The following is a 27,675-nucleotide window of genomic DNA, read 5'->3' as shown; positions in this document are numbered from 1 at the left end:
AATCGTCCTCTGCTCCCCTCAACCTGAGAGAAGGGACCTATCAAAGCAGAGGTCTGACACCGCCACTTCTGGACATTAGGGATATAGATCTAAAGCCGGTGGTACCAGCAAATTCTAGTTTGCTGACGAAGCCTCTTGGATGAGAAGCGAAACGTCCGACACCTTCAAAGAAGTACAGATGGCGGCGTAAGAAACCTTTTCATTGAAACCTTGCAAACAGACAGCTAAATAGTTAGCTAGTATACTTAATCAATACAACAGACAAATTTATGAATTCCTAATATTTATATAAAGGGAAATGTACATGCATCCTTAAGTGATATTTTTTCTAATTGGGTGTAAAATATTCAGAAAATTTTAACCATCAATTACAGAGTCGTTACAAATATATATATATTTTTTTTTTCCAGCAAACGAGGGAAAGTCTTCCCCCCTTTTATAATGCACACGCCCCAAAGACAATCATGATCAACAGTGGTCAAAACAATGTCTAAAAACACAAAATATCAGCTGGTTGGGAGGCACAATGTCACCAACAGTTTCATGAGACACTAAGTAAAAAGGGCGAGGGAGGGTGGTGCTAAGGGACCCACCTCAGTCGATCCTCTTAATGAGGGAATTCAGTAGTTTACTTACCGGCAAGTCTTTACACACTTACAACCCGAGGTTCATTGAACTCTATGCTGAAGGTTGTTTGTCTTCACTTCAAATGGTGTCCCAAGACTTGCTGGCTGCTCCTGGCACATTCAAACTCAATTTCCTATCACTTTACAGCACCCGTATTTGACCGAGGGAGGATGAAAACATTAAATATATCCAGCATGAGAACACAAATATCCTCTGAGTAAATGATAGTCTAAAATTAAACTGATCTTTCAAGCTTGATTCTCTCGATCAGATCAATAAACCTCTCTCTAGAGATACAACAACATAGTCTACGACGAAATGGGGCTTGAAGACTACAGCGCAACGAGAAATGAATGAATGAGGCTACCATAAGAATAATGTCACAATAATAAAAAAAAAAGTCATAAAATGCAATAAGAAAATAAGACGTCGGCGTGATTGGTTGTATGTGCAGTAATTTCACCTTTAAAAATATGGCCGGCGAGTGCCTTTAACATCACAGAAATGCTGACATTGACCTCTGTGTCCCTTGACATGTTAGATGCTCCCAGACTTTCGCGCAGGAGTGTCTGCAAGGACAGTGAGACAGAAAGGGGGAGGCTCCATGGCATTTCCTCGCACTGTGATGTGGTCCCACCCGCCCTAGATGGCATAAAAAATAAAAAAAAACACATTTAGGCACCTGAATAAATATAGTTAATGTGTGTAAACCTTAATTATTCAGAGCAAAACTAAATTTTCGCCTTCTTTTAATCATGAGGTTCATCACAATGTAAATGAGGACTTAACCGCCTGAGCGTTTTTCTGGTTTAGCTGCATTTGAACTGTGAATTTTGATGCAGGGGTTAATAAAATGTCACACTGAAACAGTCTTTCCGATGAATGGAGGAGATCTTTTCCTTACCCCAATGCCATAATCCCACGATTGTCCTTTGGGCTCCAAAGGATGAATTCCGAGTCGATGGCATACTGTCCCACGACTCAGACTGTGGCTTCCCTGTACCTTGTCTGCTATAATCCAAACCTAAAAATCAAGCCGTAGTGTGAGTCATGTGACAAGCAAACATAATGGCCTTTAACAGGCTTATCTGTTGGCTGTATCTAGATTGTTGTGGTTGTAAAAATATCGACAATCTGGAATTTTGTAGTATGCTGGTACCAACCTGATCAAAAGGCCCAACAGTTACTTTGCGCACATTATTAGAAACATACTCCCACGAGGAGCCCTGAGGATAACTGGGGGTCAAACCTTTCCGGTACCACAAGTTACCTGACCAGAATAAATCAGAAATATAATTAGAAGTAGTCTAGAAAAAGATGATGATGATGATATGAGTAGTATCCAGGAATTAGAAGCCCCTCACCATTTTCATCAACAGCATACACTGACGTCCTTCCGACAGACACCTGCTTCAGCTTCTGATTGGTTGGAGAAGGGACGTGGTACCAACACTCGCCTGCAGAGAGAGACAACGCGTTCCAAAAATCTGCCTAGGAGAGCCCTGGAAATTCCCTCCATTAACCTGCAGGTGTCTGAGGGAACACAGATCCACGGAAGAAAGCAGAACCGTCTTTGGCGATAGCCCAAACATGGCTTGAAACCCCGATGGAAATGGATTGAAAGGGCTGATCCGTCCCGACGTGAACCCATGACGTTCCCTTTGAGGTGAACACAATGCAATGAAATAAAACGCCTTTTATTTGTTTTAAAACATATGTCTTCCTTACAGCAGGGGTGATTGCGGTCACTCCCAGTCGGCAGAGGACATCTCCTTTATTACTGATAGCCCAAAGCGGTACCACATCCACATCGCTGTCAGGGGTGCAGGGGAGGATGGTCACATCACTCAGTTGAATGGACGGGACTTCCTGCCAAGGACCGGTCGTCGTCAGTTTGCACTTCCTGTTCAAGAGGAGATTTCATGTCTGATTAGTGATCTCTGCAAATCAATATTATACGCTGTAGTTGTTTTCAAAAATGAGACCTTGCCCATCGCCTGCGTCGCACAAAGTCCGTCATGGTTTTATGGTCGTGATACCACCTGGGTGCAAAGTTCAAATTTGATCAAAATCCCTGTCACTTAAAAAGCGTTGGTTGAAATCAACAGACAACAATGGAGTCTCACGCTGGGAAATCAGCAGCGTACTGCCAGCCCTCTCGGTCCGTCCCACCAGAGACGCCATAATCGATGGCCCACTCAGACACCTAAAGACAACCAACCAGTCAACATTAATCGACAATGTCCATTTTTGTTTAAGCTGGATTGTTTGGGCTAATTCACGATTTTGGGGAGGGGCTGTTTAGTTTTACGTACCCATGCCCACTGAGGCGATGGAGGCTTGGTGTTTGTTTTTGTGCGCTCATGTAATCCCAAGGCATCACTCCACATGTAGCGGTCACTAGGGAGCCCTCTAAAGATATTTCAGAGAAAGAGAAAAAACAATCAATGACAATATGTCAAACACGAAATATGCATCAAATGGAATGATTGACGAATGTCCAGTAAGAACTGCACCTGTTGGTATAGCCAGTGACAGGGTTCCATCTCTGGTTCTCATATATATAGACGCTTTTGACATCAGTTTGCGTGTAAACGTGGTCATTACAAGTGGGGAGACCGTGGAAAAAGCCTCCGCCGTAACCCCCGGCGTAAACCCAGGCGTTGTGGTCGTAACCAATCCCCCACACGATCCCAATGCTGTTACACTCCACGATGCGCAGGTGACCTCCGATCTGACGCCAGAACCTGAAAAAAAAAAAAAATCAGGCAGAATCCTTCATTCTCTAAATTGAAAAGAACTAATGGCTGGAAAAATTTGACCAAATGAGTATACAGACACTCCACACCAAACAAACGAGTGCTATATTTGGTATGGAATGCATGTTTAAGTCAAACTTTGTACGGGGAAGTATGAAACACAGACACTCTCACAGTTGTAAAGTAAATGTCATTCGGCCTTCAGTAAGCCATTGCTGAAGCTATTGGCACATATATACTAAATTACGTGCCAGCATCTATTACTTTTTGTTATGCATCGCATCCTCCTGGGAAGAGGGATTTCCTCCTCGCCCACATACTCAGTCGGAAAAAGCTACAATACAACTTAATAACAATACAAAATCTAACATAAAGCATCTCTGTCCGAACATTTTTCAACATATTGTACCCGCAATAATGTTGGTATGCACCGTTATTCGTAACTCGAATGTTCGTAAGTTGGGGAGCGTCCGTATAAGTGAAATTTTATGCGGTGCTACAAAGCAGCGCAATACAAAATCTAACTTACAGCATCTCTGTCCAAACATTTTTCAACGTACTGTACCCACAAAAAAATGTTCATATGTACCATTATTCGTAACTCGAATGTTCGTAAGTTGGGGAGCGTCTGGATAAGTGAAAATTTATGTGGTGCTTCAAAGCATGTTTACATCTGGTCGCAGGGTGTTGGATACGGCATGGCCTCAAGGCTGGGGGTGGGTTCGCTGACAAAGATGTCCCCTTTACAGGTGATAGACCAGATGGCTTGTTTGGAAGGAGGGCCCTGAATGCCTCTGGATTCGCAGCATGAGGCACTCAACAGCGCCAGCTAGAGGCAGAACAGAAGCTTGATGATTTTTTGACAACTTCTACACCGAATCGGAAAAAAATCTGAGAGCCCTCGTAATATTTACCCAATCGTGCATTTCCTCTTCCGTCGCAGCTGCCACTCGAATGGGCCATCTCTTTTTGATCCTCTCGGGTGTGTAAATAGCAAAAGTGTGTTTGGCGTCGTTGAGCACAGGCACCAGGATGGTTACCTCATTGAGAAAGGCATGCAAGTACTGCGAGAGGAACCAGAAGTATGCAATCGTCATGAATGAGGAACCGTGTTTTGACAATTTTTCTCACCTTCTTCTCTTCATAGTAGTGATAATAGATGAAAAGGATGCCATCCTTGTTGCCCTCTGGTCCTGAGAACTGCTCTAGCGCAAAGTGAACATCGACCCATTTGTGCGGCTTCCAGTCGCGCCACCACTGCATCGTACCCTTTTTCACCCACACGCACTTAATGTAGGCGTATGAAATAAAAAAAAGGTGGGGGAATGATAGAGAATAGAAGTTATCACATTTAAAAGTGCCACGCTTAGTTGGCCGCCGAACACAAGGCCCACAATGGAAACACAGAAAACCTGGGGTCAATCTGAGGTGAACAGATACAGCCTGTTAACCTGTCATATTCATGTAGGAGATCTGGCTTTGTACTAATTTAGGATTTGGTCAACTCCTTCACAAGTAAAGCTCATTAGCCAGGTTACAAATCTATCAGTTCATGGAAAGGACAACCTATTAAAATGTCTACGTTCTTTTGTTTTATGGACGTTGATGTTTGGAACGTGGTATTCAAATCAAGAAGAGTATGTTTTACTAATGTATCACTTAAATTTGCATATACTCTCAATAAATAGCTTGGCAGAGAGTTCAGTGTCCAACCGAAAATCTCTGACTGTTCATTGAATTGCACTCACCTGCTCGATGGCTTGTTCATAATGTCGGAAGTCATCCACCTCTCTCTTGGTCCTCTCGCTGAGTTGTTCAAAGATTTGTTTCCGCCAGGTTGCCATCTGAGCTGCTGTGAGGGACAGACTCAAAGATTGGACGGATTGGGCTAATACTAAGGGAGAAGAAGACACATTTAAAAAAAAACATATTCATAAGAGAGATTATAATGCTTCAATCAGATGTGGCGTTGAACCTACATGAAGTGCTGGTGGTGCTTTGGAACCAGTTAAGTTGGGAATGACTGTCCACAGAGCAGCCCCCTCCGCTCACCCAGGCCCAAAGAGGGTGTCCATCAACACCATAATTGTCCTCTGTGGTGTAAGTGACCACCGATGATAGACTGCAGGTGTCTGCATTGTCAGACAAAAGGGCCTGCTGGGTTTGTGGTATCTCCAGATCCACGTTACTCCATCGGGAGTCAACAGGGTCTTCGGTCTGAAGCGCATCAACATTGGTACTATCTCCTCGCTCGTCAATGTTGTCTTCTGGTGGGACAGCAAGAAGGGCTGGATCTTGGTGAGAAACCATCTGGTCAGAGGATTCAATGCTAGCGTTGTCACAGCCGACTTCATCTGCGGATCCTTTTTCTGTATCAGACTCGATGTCACGCAACTCACTGAAGTAACATCCAGCACTGCAGCAAAGAGGAACATAATCATGAGCAATCACAAATTAGTCTTCTCAAAGCTATATTTATGTGTTGCACACATGATGGACAGTATTTGATTTCTACTCCTAGAAATTAAATCTGTGAAGTCAACATCATCACCTTTGCTGACTGCTGTTACTGGAATGAGGCCGATCGCCATCTTTGGGAACAGCTACGGCTTTCCAGGTTTTCCCACTCAGTTCGCTAGCTGTGACACCCTGGCGGAAATACACGGTGCGGTCTTCGCTACCGATGGCCCACACCTGTGCAATAGTGTACATTTTCAAGACTTTTTTTATAGGACATGAAGCATTGTAGACTGTACCTGATCATTGAGTCCAACATTGATCATGGCCATTTCGCCAACCATGCTGATCCAGCCGGAGCCACGTGGATTATGGGAGTTAACCCCACGCCGGAACCACACCTGGTAAAGCAACAGGCGAGTTCAAACCCTTGACTAACTGATAGAGAATAGACAGAATAGAAGTATAGAATAGACAGAATACAAGTATCATATCGAAAAGTTTCATGCTGTTGTATGCTGAGTTGGCGGAACACAAGGCCCACAATAGAAACAGAGAAAATCTGGGGTCAATCTGAGGTGAAAACACACAGCCTGTTAAACTGTCATCCTCAGGTAGGGAGCCTTGGGAGCAATCTAGGACTTGGTAAAGTCCTTCACAGGAAGAGCTCATTAGCCAGGTTTAAAATCCATCAGTTCATGGAAAGACAACTCATTAAAATGTCTACGTTCTGTTGGTTTATGGATGTTGGTGCTACATTTTGAACTTTTCTTCGAGTTACAAAAAAATGAAGGTGTGATGAACTTACTTTGTTATCTTTAGTCAAAGCCCAGACAACATTGACTCCTACTGCTACATGCATAACTCCAACATCAGGGCTGGGAGGGTCCAACATTGACCATGAGGTACCTAAATGGAAGAAAACAGGAAGCTCAATAACAGAATCTAAACAAAGAAAACAGTCCTGATACCACTAACTGTACCTTGGTGATTGTCTCGACTGACACCCTCCCTGATAATCAGCTGGCCCTCCCAAAGTACAGCCCAAACCAGTTCTCCAGGTCCACAGCTGATCTGGACCACCTCCCCAGGGAGTGGGATATCATGCCACAAAGAGCCTTCAGGATTGCGATGGGAGATACCTTCTCGGAACCATACCTGCACACAGACAGTAGGCGTGTCATGATTCTTGTTACATGACGACAGGATGGCAAGTGAGAAGTTGCACCTTCCCCTGTAGCGACACGGCCCACAAACAGAGGAGGCCACGGGGTTCCTCGGTTATCTCCCATCCACCGCAGCTGATGTCACTGATGGGATCTGATAGAGAAGTCTTCTGTGAGGGGATCTACCAAGAAGAGGCCAAAACAGAATGGGAGATGTGAAAACGGATGTAAAAACTCATGACTGAAAATTACCTCAGCCCAAGAGTCTGTAGCTTTGTATTTTCTGTGGCGGAGCCATCGCCTGCGACGGACACAGGAGTTCCATTTTTTGTCCTTGGTGTAAACAGCTGGGAAGTCAATTGAGTAAGTCCATCCCTGAAGAATATATCCATCATAAACAACCTCACAAAAAAATAATGCAAAATAAATACATTTACCTCTTTCTCTGTGGGTTCCCCCTCAAAATTCTGATCGACGTACCAGTCACCCTCCCATTCCCAATTACTGGTTGGGAGCTGGAAACTTAATGGAGGCTGATGCCGCAAACCTGTGACATCACTCCACTGCCAGCGGTCGTTCGGTAACAAGTGCTCGGAGAAACCACCCACGGGGTTCCATCGCTAATAAGACAGAGAGAGAATTGACACTTGACAGATTCACAATTGCCCACCAGAGAGCACCCACTTGATTTTCATAGGTCTCCTCCTGGAAGCGGATGTGCAAGTCACAAGCGTGGACGTTCAGGTAGATTTTGTTGTCACATGCTATGCCCCAGCAGCATTGCTGAGCCGCGGTCACCCGCTTGAATAACATTTCTGCATCACGACATTGCTCCCACTGGTGGTCCGCTGTGGACAGGCTGTACACCCGTCCGTGCACGTCCACTGCCCAGAGCCGGGAGGTGGGCATGGCTGCATCGGGGACCACAAGCTAGGCCTGTTTGAAAGGATGAATATCAAATGCTGTTTATTGGCCGTAACGCTCATATTTTGACAACCATTAATTTGACATGTGTCTATTTAAAATTTCTGGATTATGTTTGCATTCACATTTTCCTAAATGAGACTAAAATGATGCTTTCAAGACATGCATAGTGTTAACTTTGCAAAATGAATTAAAAATGTATTAGCCAGAACTCGTTTTCAAGGCGCAGGGTTGCAAATGAAGACAAAACCATTGAAACGCCAGGAGCTTTGTGCACAACATTTGACGTTGGATTACAAGCTTAACTCTCCTGAAATAGGACGTGCGAAGATAACAAGAAGGACACACCTCAAAATATCTCTCATCAACAGTCGCCGACGTCCCTTTTGTGTTACTGGAAGAGAAAAAATACGAAAGCACTGCTAAAAATCAATTTGTTTGTCGTTGCTGGGACTTTGATGACACACAGCTGACTGAGCAAACGCGGAAGAGCTGCTTTGGTTCGTCCTTCTCATTGGCTGCTTCTGTGGTCGATGGTGTAGTGAGGGTGGTATCCAAAAGAGGTCGCTGTTGCTTCATGTTTCAGCAAAATAGGCGCCTGAGACCTTCCTGTTAACGACACTAGGTGGCGACAACGAAATTTACAGACTGACAAATTATTTTTTTTCTTAATTCCCCCCACGTTTCATGTTGTTTTTATAATTTTATAGTAGTTTTGTTATAATTTTATAATCGGTGAACCATAATTCAAAAGCAATGTCTGATTTCAATCGGTTAATTTACATTTCACAAGTAATGTAACCAGTTTTATCCACAAACACAAGCATGACATTGAAATATGTAGACTGTATCACATTTTATTAAGGAAAAAAGGGCATTGTGAACGCAATGACAAGGTACACTGAATGAGGCACTGAGGAATAACTGAAAATGATCACTTCTCATCATACAATACACGTTCTGTAAATCAAATACATATCCAAAAACATCGGAGTTACTCACACAGTCTACTTAATTTCAAAATTGTGACCATGTCATATTAACAGACAACGTAAATGTCAACCAATGAGGACCATCATATTGCATAAACTGCACACCTGCCAAAATCACTCGGTGTGAAAAATATTCCCTTCATCAAAATGGTATCCATTTAAAACGCTGGCAGTCAAAACAAAGCGTAGCTTGGTGGGAGCACATTATGGGCATATGCTATACAATTTAAATATCTCCTATAAACATCCCATTTATGAATATAAACGCTTATTTCGGATAGTGACATACTTCATTGCTGGCTCTCAAATGACAACTCCTTATGATCAACACAGCACGCTCCCTTCATTCTCACAATCTCTGGATAACATCGCAGCTCTTAAAAAAAGACAACTCAATATATTAAAAAAATAGAAATGTGAATGTTTTTTTTTAATATGCATCTGTCTTTTTCAGTAAGTCAGGAAGACAGTCTGGTTGGCTTGGCAGTCTCGTCAGGAACATGGCAAAACAAATGCATTTCTCACTATGGTAACTGCAGCACAAACTATAAAAAAAACGTTGGGATAATGTGTGTCCTCCATTTTTTCTGCACAGACAAAATCGTCCTGTAAACGGTCGGTAAAATATTTTTGTTTGAGATACATAATGACAGACATTGGCTTTAAAAAAAATAGCACATAAAAAACCAGCGCACGTTAAAATTTAGAAACTTTCAGCTGGAGGACACAATATATTTGGAGCTTAATTCTTCCATGTTGAAACAGTTTTTCCTCTTATTCAGTAGTCTGAGATATCGTTGTGTGTTTGCAATTCATTATAACAATTATTTGGAATTACTTGACATGAATGCAGACTGGATGCATATCCCATAGATGCATAAACATTACATTTTGGATTATATGTCCATACTGTGGCGCGGTAAAATCAATTTCTGGATACCAAAATCGTAATATCTTCAGTGAGGGTCTGTTTTTTTTTTTGGGTTGGGTGTGGCAGGGCGAGTAGGGTGACCATTTTATGTTTAGAGGACGGGTGCTGATCGATCATTGGTGACGGTGGGTCTCAGTTTAACCGTGGCGAAAGGATTTCCTCCACTGCGATGAAGAAAATAAAAAAATATCCCGAGGTTATTCACTCGTCAATACGAGTGTTAACATTTTAGGACCAACTAAATATTATTGCATAACTCACCCTAGAAAAGGAACCTTTGCTGTGCCGTTTTCGAGAAAAACCTACAAAGGACAAAAATAAAAATGACCCTGAGAAAATGCTATGCACACAAAATCAAACAAATCCTTCATAAATAAACCCATATGACTCAATCTGCGAAAAAAAGGCAGTGTTACCAAACTGGTTGGATTAGATTACTCGTCAACAATTGTCCTCCTGCGCGATGGTGCCATGTAAACGCTTTGACACGTAAAGCAACAAGTGTATACACATTTCCAGTTCCCCGTTTGGAATCTAGCTTGTCTAGAAATGCCTGCGAATGACAACACTCACTCCTTTTTTTTATGCGGACGATTAACATAAGTATTTCTGCTATGTTGCTAAAGGGGCTGAGGAATATTTTAAGGTATAGCATTGCAAGCTTGCAAATTTGTGGTCACTTGGAATACATTGTCAGTTTGTTCTTGTGAAGATTTCCTGTATAAAACCACTTTGCGTCTGATAACACAGGCTGAAAAAAAAAAGTTTTTTTTTTTTTTTCATGTGTTTAAACTACACCTCCTATTTTTTTGCCTGTCAAATTGTTTCTCGACTCCAATATGTTTTCCTCCCACTGATATTTGTCTGTCAAACATGGCTGCTTTTGTCCGCAATCCTCAACGCCCTCTATTCTCAGATCAGGGAAGAGCAAAGTATGGTAAAGTAAAATCTACGAGCACAAAACGTCCCCCCGCCCTTTTTGATATATTATTCAAATTGCCAAAATTCATTGCGCACGGATGGAAATGTGCTGCGTTAATAGTATCAAAGTCCACATTTGCCGCGCGGTCTCATAAACAAGACTTAAGGAAAGCAGTTAACTTTTGACCTTTCTTTAAACGACGCTCACATGAACAAAAAAATATATCATAAAAAAGTAGTAGAGGAAAATGACGATCGATAGTATCGCGTTTGGGAGACGGTGAAAACCCTGAGGCAGCAGGTAGTGAGGACATTGCGTACAGACAGGGCGAGAAGAAAGGGGAGACTCGAGCCGTGCCTGGACTTGTACGTTGGTTGGTTGGACAGATTCAACCTCTATCAGCAGACATATCACCAACTCATAGTGTGACTGAATCCTCTTGTCCTTTAACCCTTTTTTTCTGTTCTTATTATCTCATCGTCACTCCTAGACAGATGGAAAAACCTCTGAACCGGGAGGTAGTCATGACATGTTATAGTACTGTGTACTATTTCAAAGTCATTTTTACCAAAATTCATGTCAGTTGGCAGTCTACTATGTTATCAACTTCTACTTGTGTACAGAGCGAATACTTTTGCCAACTCTGCCTGGATTAAATGCCTTGCACGTTCGACACGTGCCTCGAAAACCATTTATTTTAATATCCGACGCTCTTATCAATCCTAACATAGCTAAATGTCATGATATAGAACGCGACTGAGTTGGAAGAATTGATTCTTTGAGCTGCGACTCACTCCAGGGTGTGGTTGATAAGAGAAAATTAGTCAGAGATTAGTCAAAACGTGTCACGGAATGTTTGTACGGGTGGGTGCAGATCATGGACTAAATAAACCCTTGGAAGGAAGAAAAAAAGCAATAAACTTATCACGACAGGAAATATATCAGGTGAAACTCAAACAAGGCCACAGCCTTTTCCAAAATGATAAGCCAGAACGATAAAAAAAAAAAAATCAGGTGTTCTAAATCCTCAACTTGTTGAGCATATTCAGAAAACAATGGCAGCTGATTTGTCTGAAAAAGGCATCTTTTTGCCTATGTGAAAAATGTTATACTAAGAAGCATATGCGTTTAACAGCAATACTGACCATATTCTGTGACGACCGCATTGACCGTACCACCGTGCTTGAGGGGGATTCATCCGAATAATCTGGCGGGGGGAGCAACACGGGCTCATCTGCATCCAACTCGGGTAGGCTGGTGACACTCGGACCTCGCACTGGTGATCCCAAATTGCTGTTGGATGACATGTGACATTTCAACCTTAGCTATAATATTGATATTACTTATGTAATACATATATAAATATGTTTCCGTACCTATTTGATGTGAGATTTCCAGCGCAAGGTCTGCAGTAGGACGAAGGGAACCAACCTCGCCTAACACACAACATGACAATATTAGACACACAGTAATTTACATCAGTGGCGGACCCGTCAAAGCCTGCAAAGCCTTCTCTGCTGGCCTAAAACTATCTGCATCACAGACTAATTAATTATATTATGTCCATAAATTCTTTTTAAATAATTCCAAATTGTTTTTCAGCTTCCTTTTATTACTTTTCCCCTGTTATGCTTCTGTGTATGACGTGTGTTTTCGTATTTAAGCATTTAACCAATCACATTACAGCCATCATTTGTCACCAGGGTCAAAAATCGAAATGAATGCCTTCACAATTAGTTCTGCGGGCCCTGTCGCATCAAATGTGTCCATCAAACTGTTGCTCTAACCAATCAGATTTTGAGTTGGCAACCCAACTCAACGTCAGAGTTTTCGCAAACTATGATTGGCTAGTCACTAGCCAATCGAAAACTGTGATAATCACAAGCCGCTACTGACAAGAGCATACTGGCAAGGGCTAGCACACTGTATCAGTCGCGAGATTTACTGTTAAAGCTATTTTGAAGATGGACTTTTCAAGTAAAAATGGACAAAATTAAGAATGGTCGGACAGTTATTTCATGTCTAAAGGTACTCGCTAGCGGGCTTGTAGTAAATCACACCACACTGTTTCAGTCTGGATTGATTCAGACATAGCACTACTGAAGGCCTAGCGATTTAATTCACGGCTCGCCACTGGTTTACATTATATCCGAAACAAAAGGTGAAATAGGATCGTTAGCAAGAGCGCCTTGTCATCTCAGAAGACTTTCTGCAAGACTACAAAGTGCATTTCTGGGAATTTATTAACAAAAAGCTACTTGTTTCCAGTGTACTTCTGCATATGTTATAGAGCAGAGTCAGCAGAAGAGTTGTATTAAGTTCATCCTGTCTACAGATATCTAATTTAAAACAGATTATTTTCTTACAGACAGTATGTTGTAGGTGTTCAATTACCTGACATGTTTCGGCGTATACTTCCGCCTTCGTCAGAGTGTCACCATTGACGAATGCGGAAGTATACGTAAGTAGTATACGTTTCTGTAAGAAAAGAATCTGTTTTAAATTAGTCAGCAGAAGAGTTATGCGACTGCAAACATACCTCACATATTCTTCCGCACCCATACGCCAGAACAACAAGACAAAATATATCAAGACAATGTAGAAACGTGCCATTTAAACTGAAGGTGACAGTGGCTGGGACCTTTTTTTACGAACGGAAAGGTATGTGAAAAGTACAATACCACATTCTCCAGCAAGGAGAACGCGTTTGTTTACAACGACGGAACAGGTTATGTGGCATTTAAAAGCCCCCACAAAAACAACTTATGTTACCATATTAAAAAAAGGGGAAAAACATCCAGCACACATTTTTAAAATGTCCATCTACCCATCAAAAAAATGCGATCATTTTTTGAGAAACAAATACAAATAGTATAACCCCATAGTTGAACAAAAAAAACACTTACTGCCCCGTCTTCTCTCGCTCTCCATAAAGCCACCCGTCCTTCTCTTCCTCCACCAGCATGATGATTACATCGCCCTCATCAAAGCTTAGGAGCGTGCCGTTGTTCCCCGCAGAGTGAGGAAAGATGGTCCTGACCCGAGACCTTTTAGTCATCTGTAGACCCGAAATCTCGGAGGTTGACCGGGATGGACTATCCTCACTGAGGCTGCCCTGGTCTTTACAAAAATGGGTAATTAAAATGCATATATCAAATAGATGAATTAAATTTGAGGTTTCGGTCAGGGTTCCTCCATTCTGTACATCCAATAATGTCTATTTTGAATATCAAATGAGGGTCTTGCGAAAACCGTGACCAAAAAATATATATAGAGGTAACATCCTACTTATGACCGAGTTCCGTTCCAACCAAACGGTCGTAAATCAAAATGGTCGTAAGTCGAAATCCATTCAAAATGTTGCATAGAGACTCGGAGGCTAAATGATTCGCACCCCCCCCCCCCCCTGGTGCCATCACACAGTCGATTGCTGTGCGAGTGAGATGCTGGCTGGCTGGCTAAAATTGTCATACACGATGCCGATCTGCCAGCGCGTGGCGGTGCCAGACTTAAAATTATAAAAATAGGGTCTGGAGGTCGTAAGTCGAGATGGTCGTAAGTCGGATGTTACCTGGATATATAACCCGATAAGCTGTCCATTGAAGTAACTGCTGAAAGGGTTAATCAGGTGTACAAGTATCCGAGTATTCGTACCTGAGTGATTTTCTAATGAGGAGGTGATTGGTGATCTTGGCTCGGGGTTGAACATGTTTGCAAGTGGGCTCGTGTGGGCCTTCAGTGGAGGTGCAGGGGGCGGTACCATTGACTCGACGCTGTTCTACAACAGACAATAAGATCATATATATGAAAAAGACGTGAGGTAAAAACTAAATGTGTGTCAAAATACTGATCGCAACGCACAGGGCAAAGTCCGCTTGGAGTTACTGATGTGAAAAGCGATTATCGTCTTATCTATGCTCGTCTACGTGGCCAATATAAGAGGCGGCCACAATGTTCAAGAAACCTTATCAAAGGGAAACAAAGCCGAAATCTTCCGGGCTGATAATCGACTAAAAGAGACTTGACACAAACTTCTGACGTATCAGCTGGTGGCAGTTTTGCGAGATAATGGGCAAAGAAGAAAAAGATAAAGCACTTAAGTTACTCAATGTCAATGGTGACATCCTGTTTATCTTACGGAGAGCTATGTCGACGTCTCTTTTCATTGAGAGTGAGACATCATGAAGTACAAATTGATTTTTAAGCATAGATTTTTTGTTGTAGTAAAACTTGTTCTGTATATTTAAAAAAGTCATAAGTATTAGGCAACATTGGGGGGAAATGTAGCACCAAAAAAGAGGCAGAAAATGGCGACAAAGCTCCGTGTAAGGAAATAATCAGCCCATTTCCACGGGCTGATTAATTCCTTACACGGAGCTTTGTCGCCATCTTCTGCCTCTTTTTGTTGCTACATGAAGTTTGCAGACCAAACAAAGTACAGCAAAATGCATTGACGTGATGGAAGGACTGCTAAAATGTGTCCTTTTTTCGGTCAGGGGCGTTCCTTCAGTGACGTAACGTGAGGACTCGTCACCAACTCGAAAACACGACTTCCTGAATATTCAGCGCGAGTCTTAAAACGTAAAATATAGCTATATGCGGTGGAATCTTTGTAAAATACGCTCAGTAGAAGTCATTTGAAGCCATTTTACAAATTATGGACACAACTCGTCCGGAGACGTCGGTTGTCCTTTAAGCACAAAAGGCCATACCAAAAATGCACTGGACCGTGGCTCTAAAACAGAGGTACACACTGTACCTTGGGTTACCTGTTTCTTTCTCTCCTTCAATTGAAGCATGAATGACTACACAATAAAAGAAAAACACACACACAAACCCTATTGTAGCGTTCAGCAAGCAGCGATTGCTCCGGGTGGATGGAAAGTCCATCGATCATATGCATGACAGCATCCGGCACCTTGCTGACGTCGCAGCACACCTCCTGCCAGGTAGGGAGCTTCTCATTCAGCATCTCTTTTGCCTAAAGGAACAAATATTATTATTATTATTGCTGACTCTGTTGGAATTACTGATCAATTGCTCTTACTTTGTCATGAAAGTTGCTCATGTTATAAGAGAACATGCAATGTTTGTCAGCCAGGAAACAGAAGCGCCGTTTTTCTTCCAGCAGAGCCTCTCTGCAGCCGTCGGCGATGAACTTCTGCATGTCCGTCTGGCGCGATGAGATGGTTTCCATATACTGCGGGCACCAGAAAAAATATACATGAAAAAAAACAAGAATTTTGGATGACAGGAAGCAGCGGCTTTTATTTTGGTTTGAACATCACCTCATTCTCCTTGTGCTCGTACTTGGACACGTTCTTGCCTTGGCTTTTCCTCCGTAGCTTCTTCAAGTCAGTCTGCGAGCGGTCCAGGGATTCCTGTTTCGACTTGTGTTCGGATTGGTAGCGCTTGAATGTAGCCTAAGGAAGGGGAAGCATTTTATGCTTTTCCTTGTGATGCATTTTGAAATTAAAGACAAGATAAATCCTTTCCTCATATATTGTGGATGTTCATAATAATTATTTGCATCAATACGGATCACTCAGATATGAACTTACATTCATATACTTTACATCCATTTCTGTCTTCTTTTCCAGCTCAGTAAGAACTTCTCGGTGGAATCGCTTTAACTGCAATAATGGGAAAGGGAAAAACAAAAAAAAAACATCACTTCAGTCACTCACTCCGTCCATCTTGATCCGGTGGCATTATTATGATAACAAGGGTATGATAATGGGATTTTAAAGAGCGTCCCTGTTCAAGATTCCCTACTGTTGTTGCCTCGCGGACTCATTTTTATCTCCGCGGGATAGTCTCGACGCCAAGGAAAACAACTCATTCACCTGTCGTGCTCTTAAACGTCCTTTTTGTTGTGCTCTGGGGAATTCATGTGTTTCAAGTTTGCCAGATTTTGACACATCTTGTCGGTATAACAAGCATTTTGTTTGCCCCAGACTGAAGCAAAAACAGGTTTTTTTCACACCGTGACCAATAACGTTCACTTTTTACAACTTGGCAAAAAAAAAACACTGATGTGGTTGAGGCTGTTCGGGCTACTTACATTTTGCTCCAGCTCAAAATGGACCTTTTTGTGGACATCGGCAATCTCCATCAGAACCATACCTATAAAATCACAGATGTTGGTTAATCGTAATCAAAGTATTACCCTGTGAACGTGATGATTTTTTTGCAGTATGCTTATCACGGTTACAAATCGCTGATGGCACCTCACGCTAACATATTTCTTGATTTATTTATCTAGCTATCCAGCTATGTCGCGAGCTACTCAAACCAACCTCTCCTCTTTCATTTAGAACTGCTTCATGTCACAAAGAGGGTACAGAAAGTACTGAAGAATGAATGACTCTATATTATTTGTTATTATTATTATTTTATTTTATGTTACTTCCGGGTTGAGTGAACGCTGGCGCGCGTGGCTGCCACTGCTCACCCGCAGAAAAAAATATCCCGTGACTGTAAAGTGTCCTTGAGAGTTTTGAAAGGCGCTTATGGATGAAATGTATTATTATTATTATTATTATTATTATTATTATTATTTGCTATCTATTTTCTATATAGCCCCCTGGCCGGCTATCTAACTAGCTAGCGCTTAGCTATATGGCTATTTAGCTGGCTGGCTAGCTATTTATTGGCTAGCTAGCTAGCTTTCTATCTATTTGAGTTACTTCCGGGTTGAGTGAACGCTGCCGCATGTGGCCGCCGCTGCTCACCCAAAGAAAAACATATCCTGTGACTGTAAAGTGACCTTGAGAGTTTTGAAAGGCGCTTATAAATAAAATGCATTATTATTATTATTATTATATCTTCCTTTAGTATTTGAACAGCGGTTCTGGTAGTGGGGAGGGAGCAGATATAGAACTGTCTCCATTCACTGTGCCACAGATAGAGCAACGTACGGCACCGAGACAATGGCAGTGAGTCAACACCGTGCACGGCGGCAGCGGACAATTGTAAATAAGCAGTAGGGCTCCCTCACTCCATCACAATGGGGTGAAATCTAGACTCCAGGTTTACTCTGGGACGGTGAACTAACGTAAACCTTTGCACAGGATAATACAGTATGCAGGGATATACTGCGATATAGAGAGAATGTGTGATCCCGAAAGGGCCTGTGGAGATTGGTATTTTCCCCCAAAAGAATTTTTTACCACTCTGGTGTCAGGGAAGAGGTCTGTCCAAAAGCAATATGATGAGTAGAATTTCCCCAAATCCCTTAATTCCCAATTTTGAAAAGGATTGACTAATAATGGAAAATATCTATGATGTTACTTATTAAATAATTAATTTGGTCACTTACTGTAATTATAATTACCCATTTTAAGTTTTTTTACTTCAAGATGGCGCCGCGAGAGTGGCTGCCTTTCCATCAGAGCTTGTATTTTGTTTTTCTACTTCTTCCTTTCCTTTCCTCCCCTTGCTATTGTCAAATGTAAATTTCTCTACAGTGAGACTAATGAAGGCTAATTCAGTAAAGAACACCAACTCAGTAAGCAACTAACAAGCTAGCTAGCAAACTAACTAACTAACTAAATAAATAAATAAATAAATAAATATATAGATACAATTATAAATATAAATAAGATGATAAAGATGTATCTGTTTTTCTTTCTATGCTTGTCTGTAACTGTGAAGTGTCCTTGAGAGCTTTGAAAGGCGCATGAAAATAAAATGTATTATTATTATAAATAAAAATTATAAACACATTTACATAAACACATATAAATAAATAAAAATTGTAAATAAACACATTGACATATAAATAAATAAATAAATAAATAAATATTTTGTTTTTAACCTAATCTATGAATGACGTTTTTGTTTGTTATGACAATTAAACGTGGTCGTTCCTCACTCTGAAACATTCCATGTTTTTCCATGCATGCAACTGTGAATCGTTTTGTCACACCAAAGCTATTGGACAGAAATTTCCTCTGCTTTGTTGTGGTTTTATTTCTGGAAAACAAAAGTCCAAATAAAAGTGGCGGGAAAATACCTAAAACTCTTCATATACCAGTTTGTGTTAGGACAAACTGCATCTTGAAAGCATTATTTTAAATTAACATATTCAGGTATTAACGCACAAGTTCTTGTGCATTCAACCTGATGCTCCCCCCTGATCCCATTCTAAGCAAACAAACGGGCTGATACACAGCGCTACTTCTGTCATCTAAAAGGTAGTGTCCAGCGACAACAACATTGCCCTCTGAAGGTCACCAGAATTTACGAGTAAATGCTGCCTTTGTCCTTTCCCATTGGGGAGGGGTAGCGCTGCTAGGTGTATGACGGTTTCATACAGGCCACTCGACAGACGGATCAACGTGGTGGCTGACAAGGAGTGGGTGGATGGGGTTGGTGAGGCTGTTGCGCACCTGCAGCCTTTTAGATGGGTGTCAAAACCTGAAGGGTATATTATTATGGACATCTTACTTGGCAAAAAATTGGGACCTGTTATGTAAAATATGAGATAGAAATATTAAGTATTGTTTTAGGCCTCTGGTTCATATAGGGTGGGGGCAATTTTATACTGTAAAAGCACGAGAGTATAAATCAGAATCAGAATCATTGGCCAAATATGTAGAACACACATATGTAGAAATTTGAATTCTGTGGAACGCTGCACTAGTATCATCATAAAAAAAGACATGACAAATAAGTATGGACGACACTAATAAAAGCTAATCTCATCTAATCGAATTCCTTAATGTAAATGGTATCTCTCAGGAACGACTGTGAGACAATGTGCTAAGTAACAAGCAGACAGTGGTTCAAGTGAGTACAGAGCTGCAGCTACAAAGATAACAGGACGGCGTTCCACAGAATTGTGCAAAATTGCAAAGAGGCACTATATAGTATTTATTTTCTTTTATTCATATTATTTTATATGGGTTAGTGTTTAGAAAGTCAATGACAACGGGGAAGAAGCTGTTTAAATGTCTGCTGAATTTTGTGTGCATGGATTGGTAGCACCTGCCTGAGGGGAGCAACTGGAAAAGGTGGTGGGCAGGGTAGGGAGGGTCCAGTAGGATTTTCTGCACTTTTATCTTGATTCTTGAATTGTGCGATGCCAATGATTTTTTTTTTTTTGTTTTTAGATTCTTTAGTTTGAACATGAAGTTGATAAAACTTCTGCTCCACACTTCGATGTATTAGTCGTTAATATCATGAAACTAACTGGTAATGTGAACATTTACTTCGCAGGTTGGTTTGCATTTGAATAAAATTATATCTGGAGCATTGTAATAGAATGGCTGATTCATATTAATGGCCCGTAAGATTGCACCTCTCAATTTCAGCACTGCATGCACATTAATTAGCAAATCGAGGTGAATTGTGAGAAAAATAAAATGTGGTTTGCATGCATCAAATGTCAGTCGAACAGGATTTTTAATCATTTGGGGGGGAAGCGGAGCGAATAACACCAATGTCATTCCTATTGCATGATTTCATTCCGCTAGTACAAATATCCCATGATGAATCAACCACGACCTATTCGATGTCCAAAAAGGCTAATTGTGCAATATGAGTTCATTTTAATAGCTTCCTAAGTTTACTTTACCCGACGACCTTCCTAGGTGCAGTATACATATCATGTGTTCTCTCAACTAGCACTGAGCCTTCCAATGAAATGCATCACTAAGCTTGCCCGCGCAAGCCTTTGTGTGTACGTGTATGTGTGTTTTCCAACGTGACTAAATCCTCTCCATGCGTCACGCTCCAAAAAAAAGTTTTTCAATATCATACATCGTGAGGCAAGCTCATAGAATGTTGCTTCAAATGTATCACACCCGTGTGTTGTAAGAGTGATTAAAAACAACAAAATGAGAGCATATTTTAAAAATTGCTCATCATGCAACTCACACACACATACGAGCGCACCGCCAATAATTGTGTGAGTGTCTAGACAGTCAAACAAACTCATAAAACAGCTCCAAAATGTTAAAATCATCTCATTGAAGCTATCTGTGGGGAATACGCTCGCTGTGTCCTCCTCTATTCTCTATCATTACAAACAGCTGCATCTGACATTAGCATTCTTTTCACGCTGATGGCATATCTCCATATTTCCCAGAATGAAAAAAAAGAAGCTTGACAAAGAGAAGAATAAAAGGTTGGAAAGGGGGTGTGGTTTGCGTCATTCTCTTTCTCCGCTCACATTTTGAGTCCTTAAATACCTTCTGCTTTTCAAAGACGAAAGGTAAATCCTCCAAGTCCACTTGTGGCTTCTAGCACAAGAAGCTTATAATTGCTCCCTCATTAAAATAGGATTTGAAGTATACTGTGAGGTTGACTCATATATTTCAGTATTTGAATTGTCAAGTGGTATAGAATTTCACCACATTCTGTCTCATAAATTGCTTCAAAAGTCCGAGTGTGACCCGAAGTGCATCTCATCCAACACCAATCATAGCACCTCACCTCAGGGAGTGTAATGCCATTTTGTCAATTCTAACAGAATCATAACCTGAATTTATTTGACCACAAGTAATGCTCCTGGCCTCGAAAGAATGGCACAAGTTTGCTGCAAAGCATTATTTTGGCCCAACAAAATTCCTCAACTCACTTCAACATATTTCTTGACGCAAATATGTTGGGGAAAATCACTGTTTATGTCAAAATCAAACTCTTCAACTCAATGTACAGTTTCTTAGCAATAAGATAGAAGCAAATCACAATTTTTCTACCGATAAAACCCCACAACTCACTTGGCACAGTTCCCCATGCCAAGATTCCACACCATGATCGTAAAAGTACATATTTTTCCTCCATGAAACTCTTTCAGTCATGTCAACACAGTTCCTTCACACCAACATGCGACATCATGGCGCCAAAGTAAAAGATTTATAGCTTGAGATTTAACACAAACGCAGCAAATGGCTCAATATTTAAAGGACAACCGACGTCTCCGCACAAGTTGTGTCCATAATTTGTAAAATGTCTTCAAATGACTTCTACTGAGCGTATTTTAATAAGATTCCACCGCATATAGCTATATTTTACGTTTTAAGACTTGCTCTGAATTTTCAGGAAGTCTTATTTTTGAGTTGGTGACGAGTCCGTACGTGACGTCATGAAAGGACCACCCCCTGACCGTAAAAAAGACGCATTGTAGCGTCCTTCCATCACGTCAATGTATTTTGCTGTACATGTTTGGTCTGAGAACCGTGTTGCACCCAAAAGCCGCCAGAAGAGGGAGTCCAAGCTCCATATAAGGAATTTATCAGCCTGTGGAAGCGGAGATGGCCACTGGAGGTCGCAATTTTGTGCCTCTTTTCTGATGATCCATTGTTGCCCCAATGTTGCCTCAAAATGGAATGGAATAAATTCTTTAATCGATTGCAAACATGTATGCTTTCCTCTTCAGAACTATTTGAATCATATTCATAACTATTTGTCTGTTCCACAAACAGACAAACAGTTGGCGGATTAGGGTGAGTCAAACTAGGGAGTAAAGAAGGCTCATTCTGCTCCGCTCGTGTTTATTCAGCGTGTTTGCTGTATGACGCTTGCATTAGGCTGGAAGAGAATTCACACACACTCGATAAATAGCAAGTGGGGAGTGAGCGCGAGACTGCTTGGGCGGCTTTTTTTTAAACGAGATCACTCTGGAAAGGCGTTATCATTGGAAAAAGTTGCCCAACTCAAGTCCTGGTCTGTAGAAGTGCAAACAATATATGTGATGCCATTAGATTACAACATTAAAAAACATCTTTAGATGAAAAAAAGGCACATTTTTGTGCTAATTTCAAATTCTTAACTTATTCACTGCCATATGTGCTAAAATGTGGCCACTCCAGCCAGGGTTTTTGTCATTGTCACTCGAATTCCACAGAATACTGAGTTTTAGGACTACATAATCATTCAATACAGTGTTAGAAACCTTAGGCTCTCTTCTTTCATCAGAAAAAAAAAGAATTAATTCCTAAATTAAATGGGTCTGGAGTTATATGAGCTTGAAATAAGGGTAGCTGTCCAAAATACAATGCAATACATACATATAGGTTTATATTGCGCTTTAACAACAGCTGAAGCTGGAACAAAGTGCCAACATGGAAAAAAGAGAAATCCTGCCCTTTGTGGAAGGCAAAAAAAATCATTGCCAGAGGCCATGGCCAGCGCTTTATCGGCACCCAAACAAATTCAGGAATGGCGCTCTACGTCATATTTTGAATTCCTGAATGGCAGTGAATGAGTTAAGGGACCAAGAGTGAATTCCTATATCCCACCCACTCCCCCCATGAGTGATTTATGGTAATTTCTGACATTTTTCCTGCTTCTCACAAGACACACACCCCATTCCATCTTCTTTTTTTTTCAGATTCCGTCTGACATTGCATCACTTCGAAAATTTTGCAACAGCACAGCTATTTTTCAAGGCGTGGGGAAGAATAACAATGTCACTTTAGGGTTCACAATGACGATGAGAACATTTTCTTAGACAGAAACAAAATGGCAACTCATTCACCGGCTGTCATATTGTCTCCAATTAGAGCAAGAGAGGTAACATTAGCCGTGGAATTTTAGATATATTTTATGAATCTTTTCACAATGGTGTCATTTCATGGGAGAAATCACACTAAGAGATGTTGAACTTACCAAGTTCCCGGGATACTGGAGAAAATGTAGCGTTTTCTCCAATTTTTGTGATGGCATCAAAATAGGCCTTTCCTGCGAGAGTCATCCCTGCATTGGAGGATCACAAACAATATTGAACCACCTTTGGTGAGACACATGATGTATCTTGTGTGTATTGCAAATCGCTGGTTCAATAGAGTGTATTTGTACATCAAATGTTGTCAACAAAATAATGAGGTACGGTTACCTCAAGATAAACTCTTAACTGCCATGCAAATGACTTCAAATGTTCGTCAAAATGGAAGAATTTGCAGCATTTTTAACCCCATTTGAACATGATGTGGCAATACTTGCTTGTTACCTGTGACTGACTTCTCATAGTTCTTCCCCAAGTTGACCAAGTTCCTCAGGCTGGGGTTGAACTGATCCATCACATTCTGGGAAAGAATTGACAACATTGTGGTAAACAAAGTGTCGTAACGTGTCACTATTGATCACTATTTTTTTTCCTTTTATTGTTATTGTTTTGTTTGTTGAATAATTTTCAGTTGCCAAAGGATGTTGCGATACAAATTCGCCACAAGGCATTTTGTATTTAAATGTTCAATTTCAAATGTTGTAAAAATAATTGAGTTACAAAAAAAGTGTCATGTATGCACATGACACACAACCATTAGCGCTACGGGTCAAATCTTCTGACATAGTTCAATTTAGGACACTGCATATTATACACCCTCAAAGTCAATATGTTTCTATAATGGGAAAAACAATCTGGTATTTGTAATCATGTCAGCTCAGACAAAACATCGACAAAAAAGTTCAGAGCTGAAACCCATCACCACGTTGCTGTTGACGAATGTTGCTGTTGACGGGAATGTAGTCAATTTTTTAAAGCCAACAAAACATGTGCCTGTAATGCAAAATGATAACCTGTTATTGACCGGATCAAAATAAACCTTTTTTTTCTTTTTGGAATGACGTTTACAAAATTGTTTCAAACTGTTTGCAAACTGCACTGAGTATGCAAACTGCACTGTTTGCATACTCCATTTCAGGTTCGTGGTTTGCGGTGGAAGAGATGACGTATTCATGCAGGTTGCTCTTTAAATGCAGCAGCAAAAAAAAAATAATCAATATTTTGTTATCCTTACGCTCCCTAAAAAGAGCAAAGTCCCAGGTAAAGACGAAAGTGGCTACAACCTCATTGCCACCACCCCGCAACCACTCAATTAAAATACCTGAGAGGTCAAGGGCTTTTCACCTTCCCATCTCGCTCTCCTGGCACACCCCGAAAAGAACAATGAAGAGCCGGGTAATGAGTTTACAATGAGAAACGCACTGTCGAGTGGAGTTAAGGGAGGGGGGAAAAGGGAAAACAGGTTCCTTCTACCCCCCAAAAACCCTTTCTCCACACCCTCGTCCTGTTCTGCTGAAACTGTGTCATCTAAGGACTCTCTGCCATCACACACACACACACACACTCATATATAAACAATCATTCTGTTTATAAAAACCCAAATTGTTTTTCCACCTTCAAATTGTTTGTTTTTGTTGATCACGGAGAATGTCAGGAAACATTAACACTCGCTTCCAATCATACCAGAGATGATATCATCACAGCCTTCAAAATCTGCAGTCTTTATGAGTGTGTGTAGATATGTATTATATTGTATATAGATACCTAGCTCGCTATATATTATATATATTTAGATGTTTTAGATAATTTAGATATTTTAGATACAGTGAGACCTCAACTTACAAACACCTTATCTTACAAACTTTTCGTCTTACAAACGTCAAATTTCTGAAAATTGAACCTTATAATAAGCACCATTTTCATAATACACACCCACCACGGCTGGCGGAGTGATCTTCGGCGGAAGCACACGACCGAACAGCATCAGAGGTTAAGTTACCAACAGTCCTTATGGAAGGTGACTCTCCATCCATAAGCCATCAACAACCATCAAAAAGGTAAATAAAACCTTATTTCACAGCACAGTTTCTTTCATTACAGTCCTCATGTAATGCGCTCCTCTTTCCAAACAGCAATTCCCTTTGACCTTCGACCTCCAACGCCATTCCATCAAGCCATCAATGACCATCACAAATGTAAATAAAATGACTTTATGATACAATGCAGTGTATTTCTTTCATTACAATACAATAGCACATTTATTATACATAGAATAAGGTATGTTGTGTGTAGTTTTAAGGCTTATTTAGTTGAAAAGTATATTTTATGGAAACCCGGGAACGGATTATTCCCATTTTAATGGTTTCCTATGGGATTTTTTTTTTTGGGGGAGATACACACTTTTCGCCTTACACACTCTGTCTGGGAACCAATTAAGTTCGTAAATTGAGGTCTCACTGTATTTAAATAATTTAGATAATTTAGATATTTGAGATATATGAGATTTTAGATATTTTACATAATTTAGATGTTCTAAATATTTTAAATATTAATTTTATTTTTACAACAGATTCTTTTCTTACAGGCAGTGGCGTTTTTAAGTGTTCAATTACCTTACTTGTTTCGGTGTGTACTTCTGCCTTTTATATATTTTTGATATGTTTGATATTAAGATATTTAACATAGTTAAGATAGTTAAGATATTTTAGTTAGACAGCGAGATGGACAGCGAGATGGACAGCTAGATGATAGACAGCTAGATGGTCAGCTAGATAGACAGCTAGATGGACAGCTAGATAGACAGCTACCGAGATAGATAGAGACGCATCCATCCATCTTCCGAAACGGTTTATCCATACGCGTGTCATTATGTGTGTCTTGGGGCAGAAGGCCAAGTAAATTGGCTGGCAACCGGTTCAGGGTACCCCCTTGCCTACTGCCCGAAAACAGCTGGAATAGGCTCCAACATGCCCGAGACACTTGGATGGATTAGCGTGTATGTGTATATGTGTATCACTCACAGATTTTAGATTTTATAAAGCTTGAAAAAATAATCATAAATGTATACAAATACGTGACGGTGTCATTTCATCACATTTTGTTGATCATAAATTGAAGACTGAAAGAAAGAAAGTGGCTCTTGCATCCTTCCATTTTTCCTTAACATTTGGCCAGCAACAAATTACATTGACACACAGGAAAAATGAAGCAAATTTAAATCCAATCAGCGACTGATCACTGATCCCATCTGTGCACAATCTAAGGCAGGAACAAACAGTGATTGACACACAGCTCTGATCACAAGTGGCACACTCACAAATTGATGCACCAGCAGGGAATAAAGATAATAGGGAGTGACATTCTAGCAAGGTCTTGCTTGTTGTTGACAAGTAAATATTCCAACGATTCGGTCGAACGTGTTTGAAACAACCTGAAAACTATGAAGCGTCATAAGGCCACAACGGGAAAACTACAGGTTGCACGTTAAATTTGCTGCGTGCTTTGAAGGGATTTAACTCGCCATAACAGCCAGTTCCCCCCATTTCAATTCACATAAACGAATCATTTATGACACTTGTTAGAGTCACCTTATAAGTTAGTTCGGTGAGCTTGCTCACGTCCTGCGGCGTCCCTGACATTTTACGCGTGGCTTCTCCAGATAAAAGGGGGGAAAATTACATCAAAATTATAATCCAGGTGGTAAAATCCTTTCAGTCGAAACCAGAGAATTAGTCCAGGTTTGCCACTCGCCACTGTCGGCGTGCATACGCGCATAAAGACTAACTGGTTTGTTGCAGACGAACTCACCAGCTGGGACGCAGAGCGATTTTACGCAGGGGGTGGGGACCGTGACGTCACAAGTTTCGAGTCAGCTGATGAGTCCAAAAATTTGCTAAATTCCATCTTGATTTAGGAGTACAATTTGGACATGCTCTGAACACATTGGTCATTAGTTACAGCTCACCCCCATTTTTTTGCAATCTGTCCCAATGATACAAATAGGACAAATAACTTCACAAAATTGACAGTGAAACAGATTGAAAGTGGGCGTAGTGCATAAACTACACATCCGGTTCTTGTTTTTCAGGGAAAAAAAGGAGAAAACGACAGGCAAAAATACCCTCATAAAAAAGATGCAAGAAACACTGTGTCACAGATGTTAATTTCTCTGCCGTCATCTAGTGGTGAATATCTGAAGCTCAAGATGACGGCCACGTTTTTTGCTTCATTACTAAGCATTGTGTGAAAGTGTCGTCGTCACACGTTTAATAAGTGATTTGTATGGCTGTCTCACATTTCGAAGGATTTTGGGTTCGAACTAAGTCAATCACCGGACCTAAACGAGGAGACTGAAAGTAGAAACAAACAAGAGTTGTAGCAAAT

The 27,675-nt window shown here is 40.8% G+C and overlaps 2 protein-coding genes across 3 annotated transcripts; both read right to left on the bottom strand.

Moving 5' to 3' along the window:
- Positions 1 to 267: 267 nt before the first annotated feature.
- Positions 268 to 8,422, bottom strand: tecpr1a (tectonin beta-propeller repeat containing 1a). Its single transcript, XM_089015187.1, has 24 exons — positions 8,282 to 8,422; positions 7,694 to 7,945; positions 7,447 to 7,629; positions 7,262 to 7,384; positions 7,072 to 7,191; positions 6,827 to 7,001; positions 6,652 to 6,752; positions 6,143 to 6,244; positions 5,938 to 6,080; positions 5,366 to 5,802; positions 5,135 to 5,280; positions 4,518 to 4,673; positions 4,301 to 4,450; positions 4,058 to 4,215; positions 3,144 to 3,374; positions 2,943 to 3,039; positions 2,754 to 2,833; positions 2,613 to 2,669; positions 2,356 to 2,530; positions 2,151 to 2,286; positions 1,992 to 2,084; positions 1,791 to 1,897; positions 1,532 to 1,651; positions 268 to 1,269 (listed from the first exon to the last, which is right to left on the bottom strand). The coding sequence occupies exons 2-24, from the start codon at positions 7,916 to 7,918 to the stop codon at positions 1,165 to 1,167; spliced, it is 3,420 nt and encodes a 1,139-aa protein (XP_088871313.1). The 5' UTR covers positions 7,919 to 7,945; positions 8,282 to 8,422; the 3' UTR covers positions 268 to 1,164.
- A 348-nt stretch (positions 8,423 to 8,770) lies between these two features.
- On the bottom strand, positions 8,771 to 27,098 carry baiap2l1a (BAR/IMD domain containing adaptor protein 2 like 1a). Of its 2 annotated transcripts, XR_016117613.1 has the most exons (15): positions 26,880 to 27,098; positions 23,737 to 23,812; positions 23,397 to 23,483; positions 16,843 to 16,904; positions 16,340 to 16,411; positions 16,067 to 16,201; positions 15,826 to 15,978; positions 15,616 to 15,759; positions 14,433 to 14,556; positions 13,685 to 13,898; positions 12,155 to 12,214; positions 11,924 to 12,071; positions 10,118 to 10,158; positions 9,896 to 10,020; positions 8,771 to 9,859 (listed from the first exon to the last, which is right to left on the bottom strand). XR_016117613.1 is itself a non-coding variant. In XM_089015865.1 (14 exons), exons 1-14 carry the CDS (start codon positions 26,928 to 26,930, stop codon positions 9,948 to 9,950), a joined length of 1,440 nt encoding a protein of 479 aa, XP_088871991.1. In that variant the 5' UTR covers positions 26,931 to 27,098; the 3' UTR covers positions 8,771 to 9,947. The 2 variants fall into 2 exon arrangements, 1 of the variants encoding a protein (XP_088871991.1); XM_089015865.1 differs by having other exon boundaries at positions 8,771 to 10,020.
- Positions 27,099 to 27,675: the final 577 nt, after the last annotated feature.

Source organism: Hippocampus bargibanti, linkage group LG15 (assembly GCF_051943395.1).
Source record: "Hippocampus bargibanti isolate YZ-2025 linkage group LG15, ASM5194339v1, whole genome shotgun sequence".
NCBI lineage: Eukaryota > Metazoa > Chordata > Actinopteri > Syngnathiformes > Syngnathidae > Hippocampus > Hippocampus bargibanti.
The sequence above is the reverse complement of the archived record's forward strand: the minus strand, read 5'-3'. Positions and strand labels throughout refer to the sequence as shown.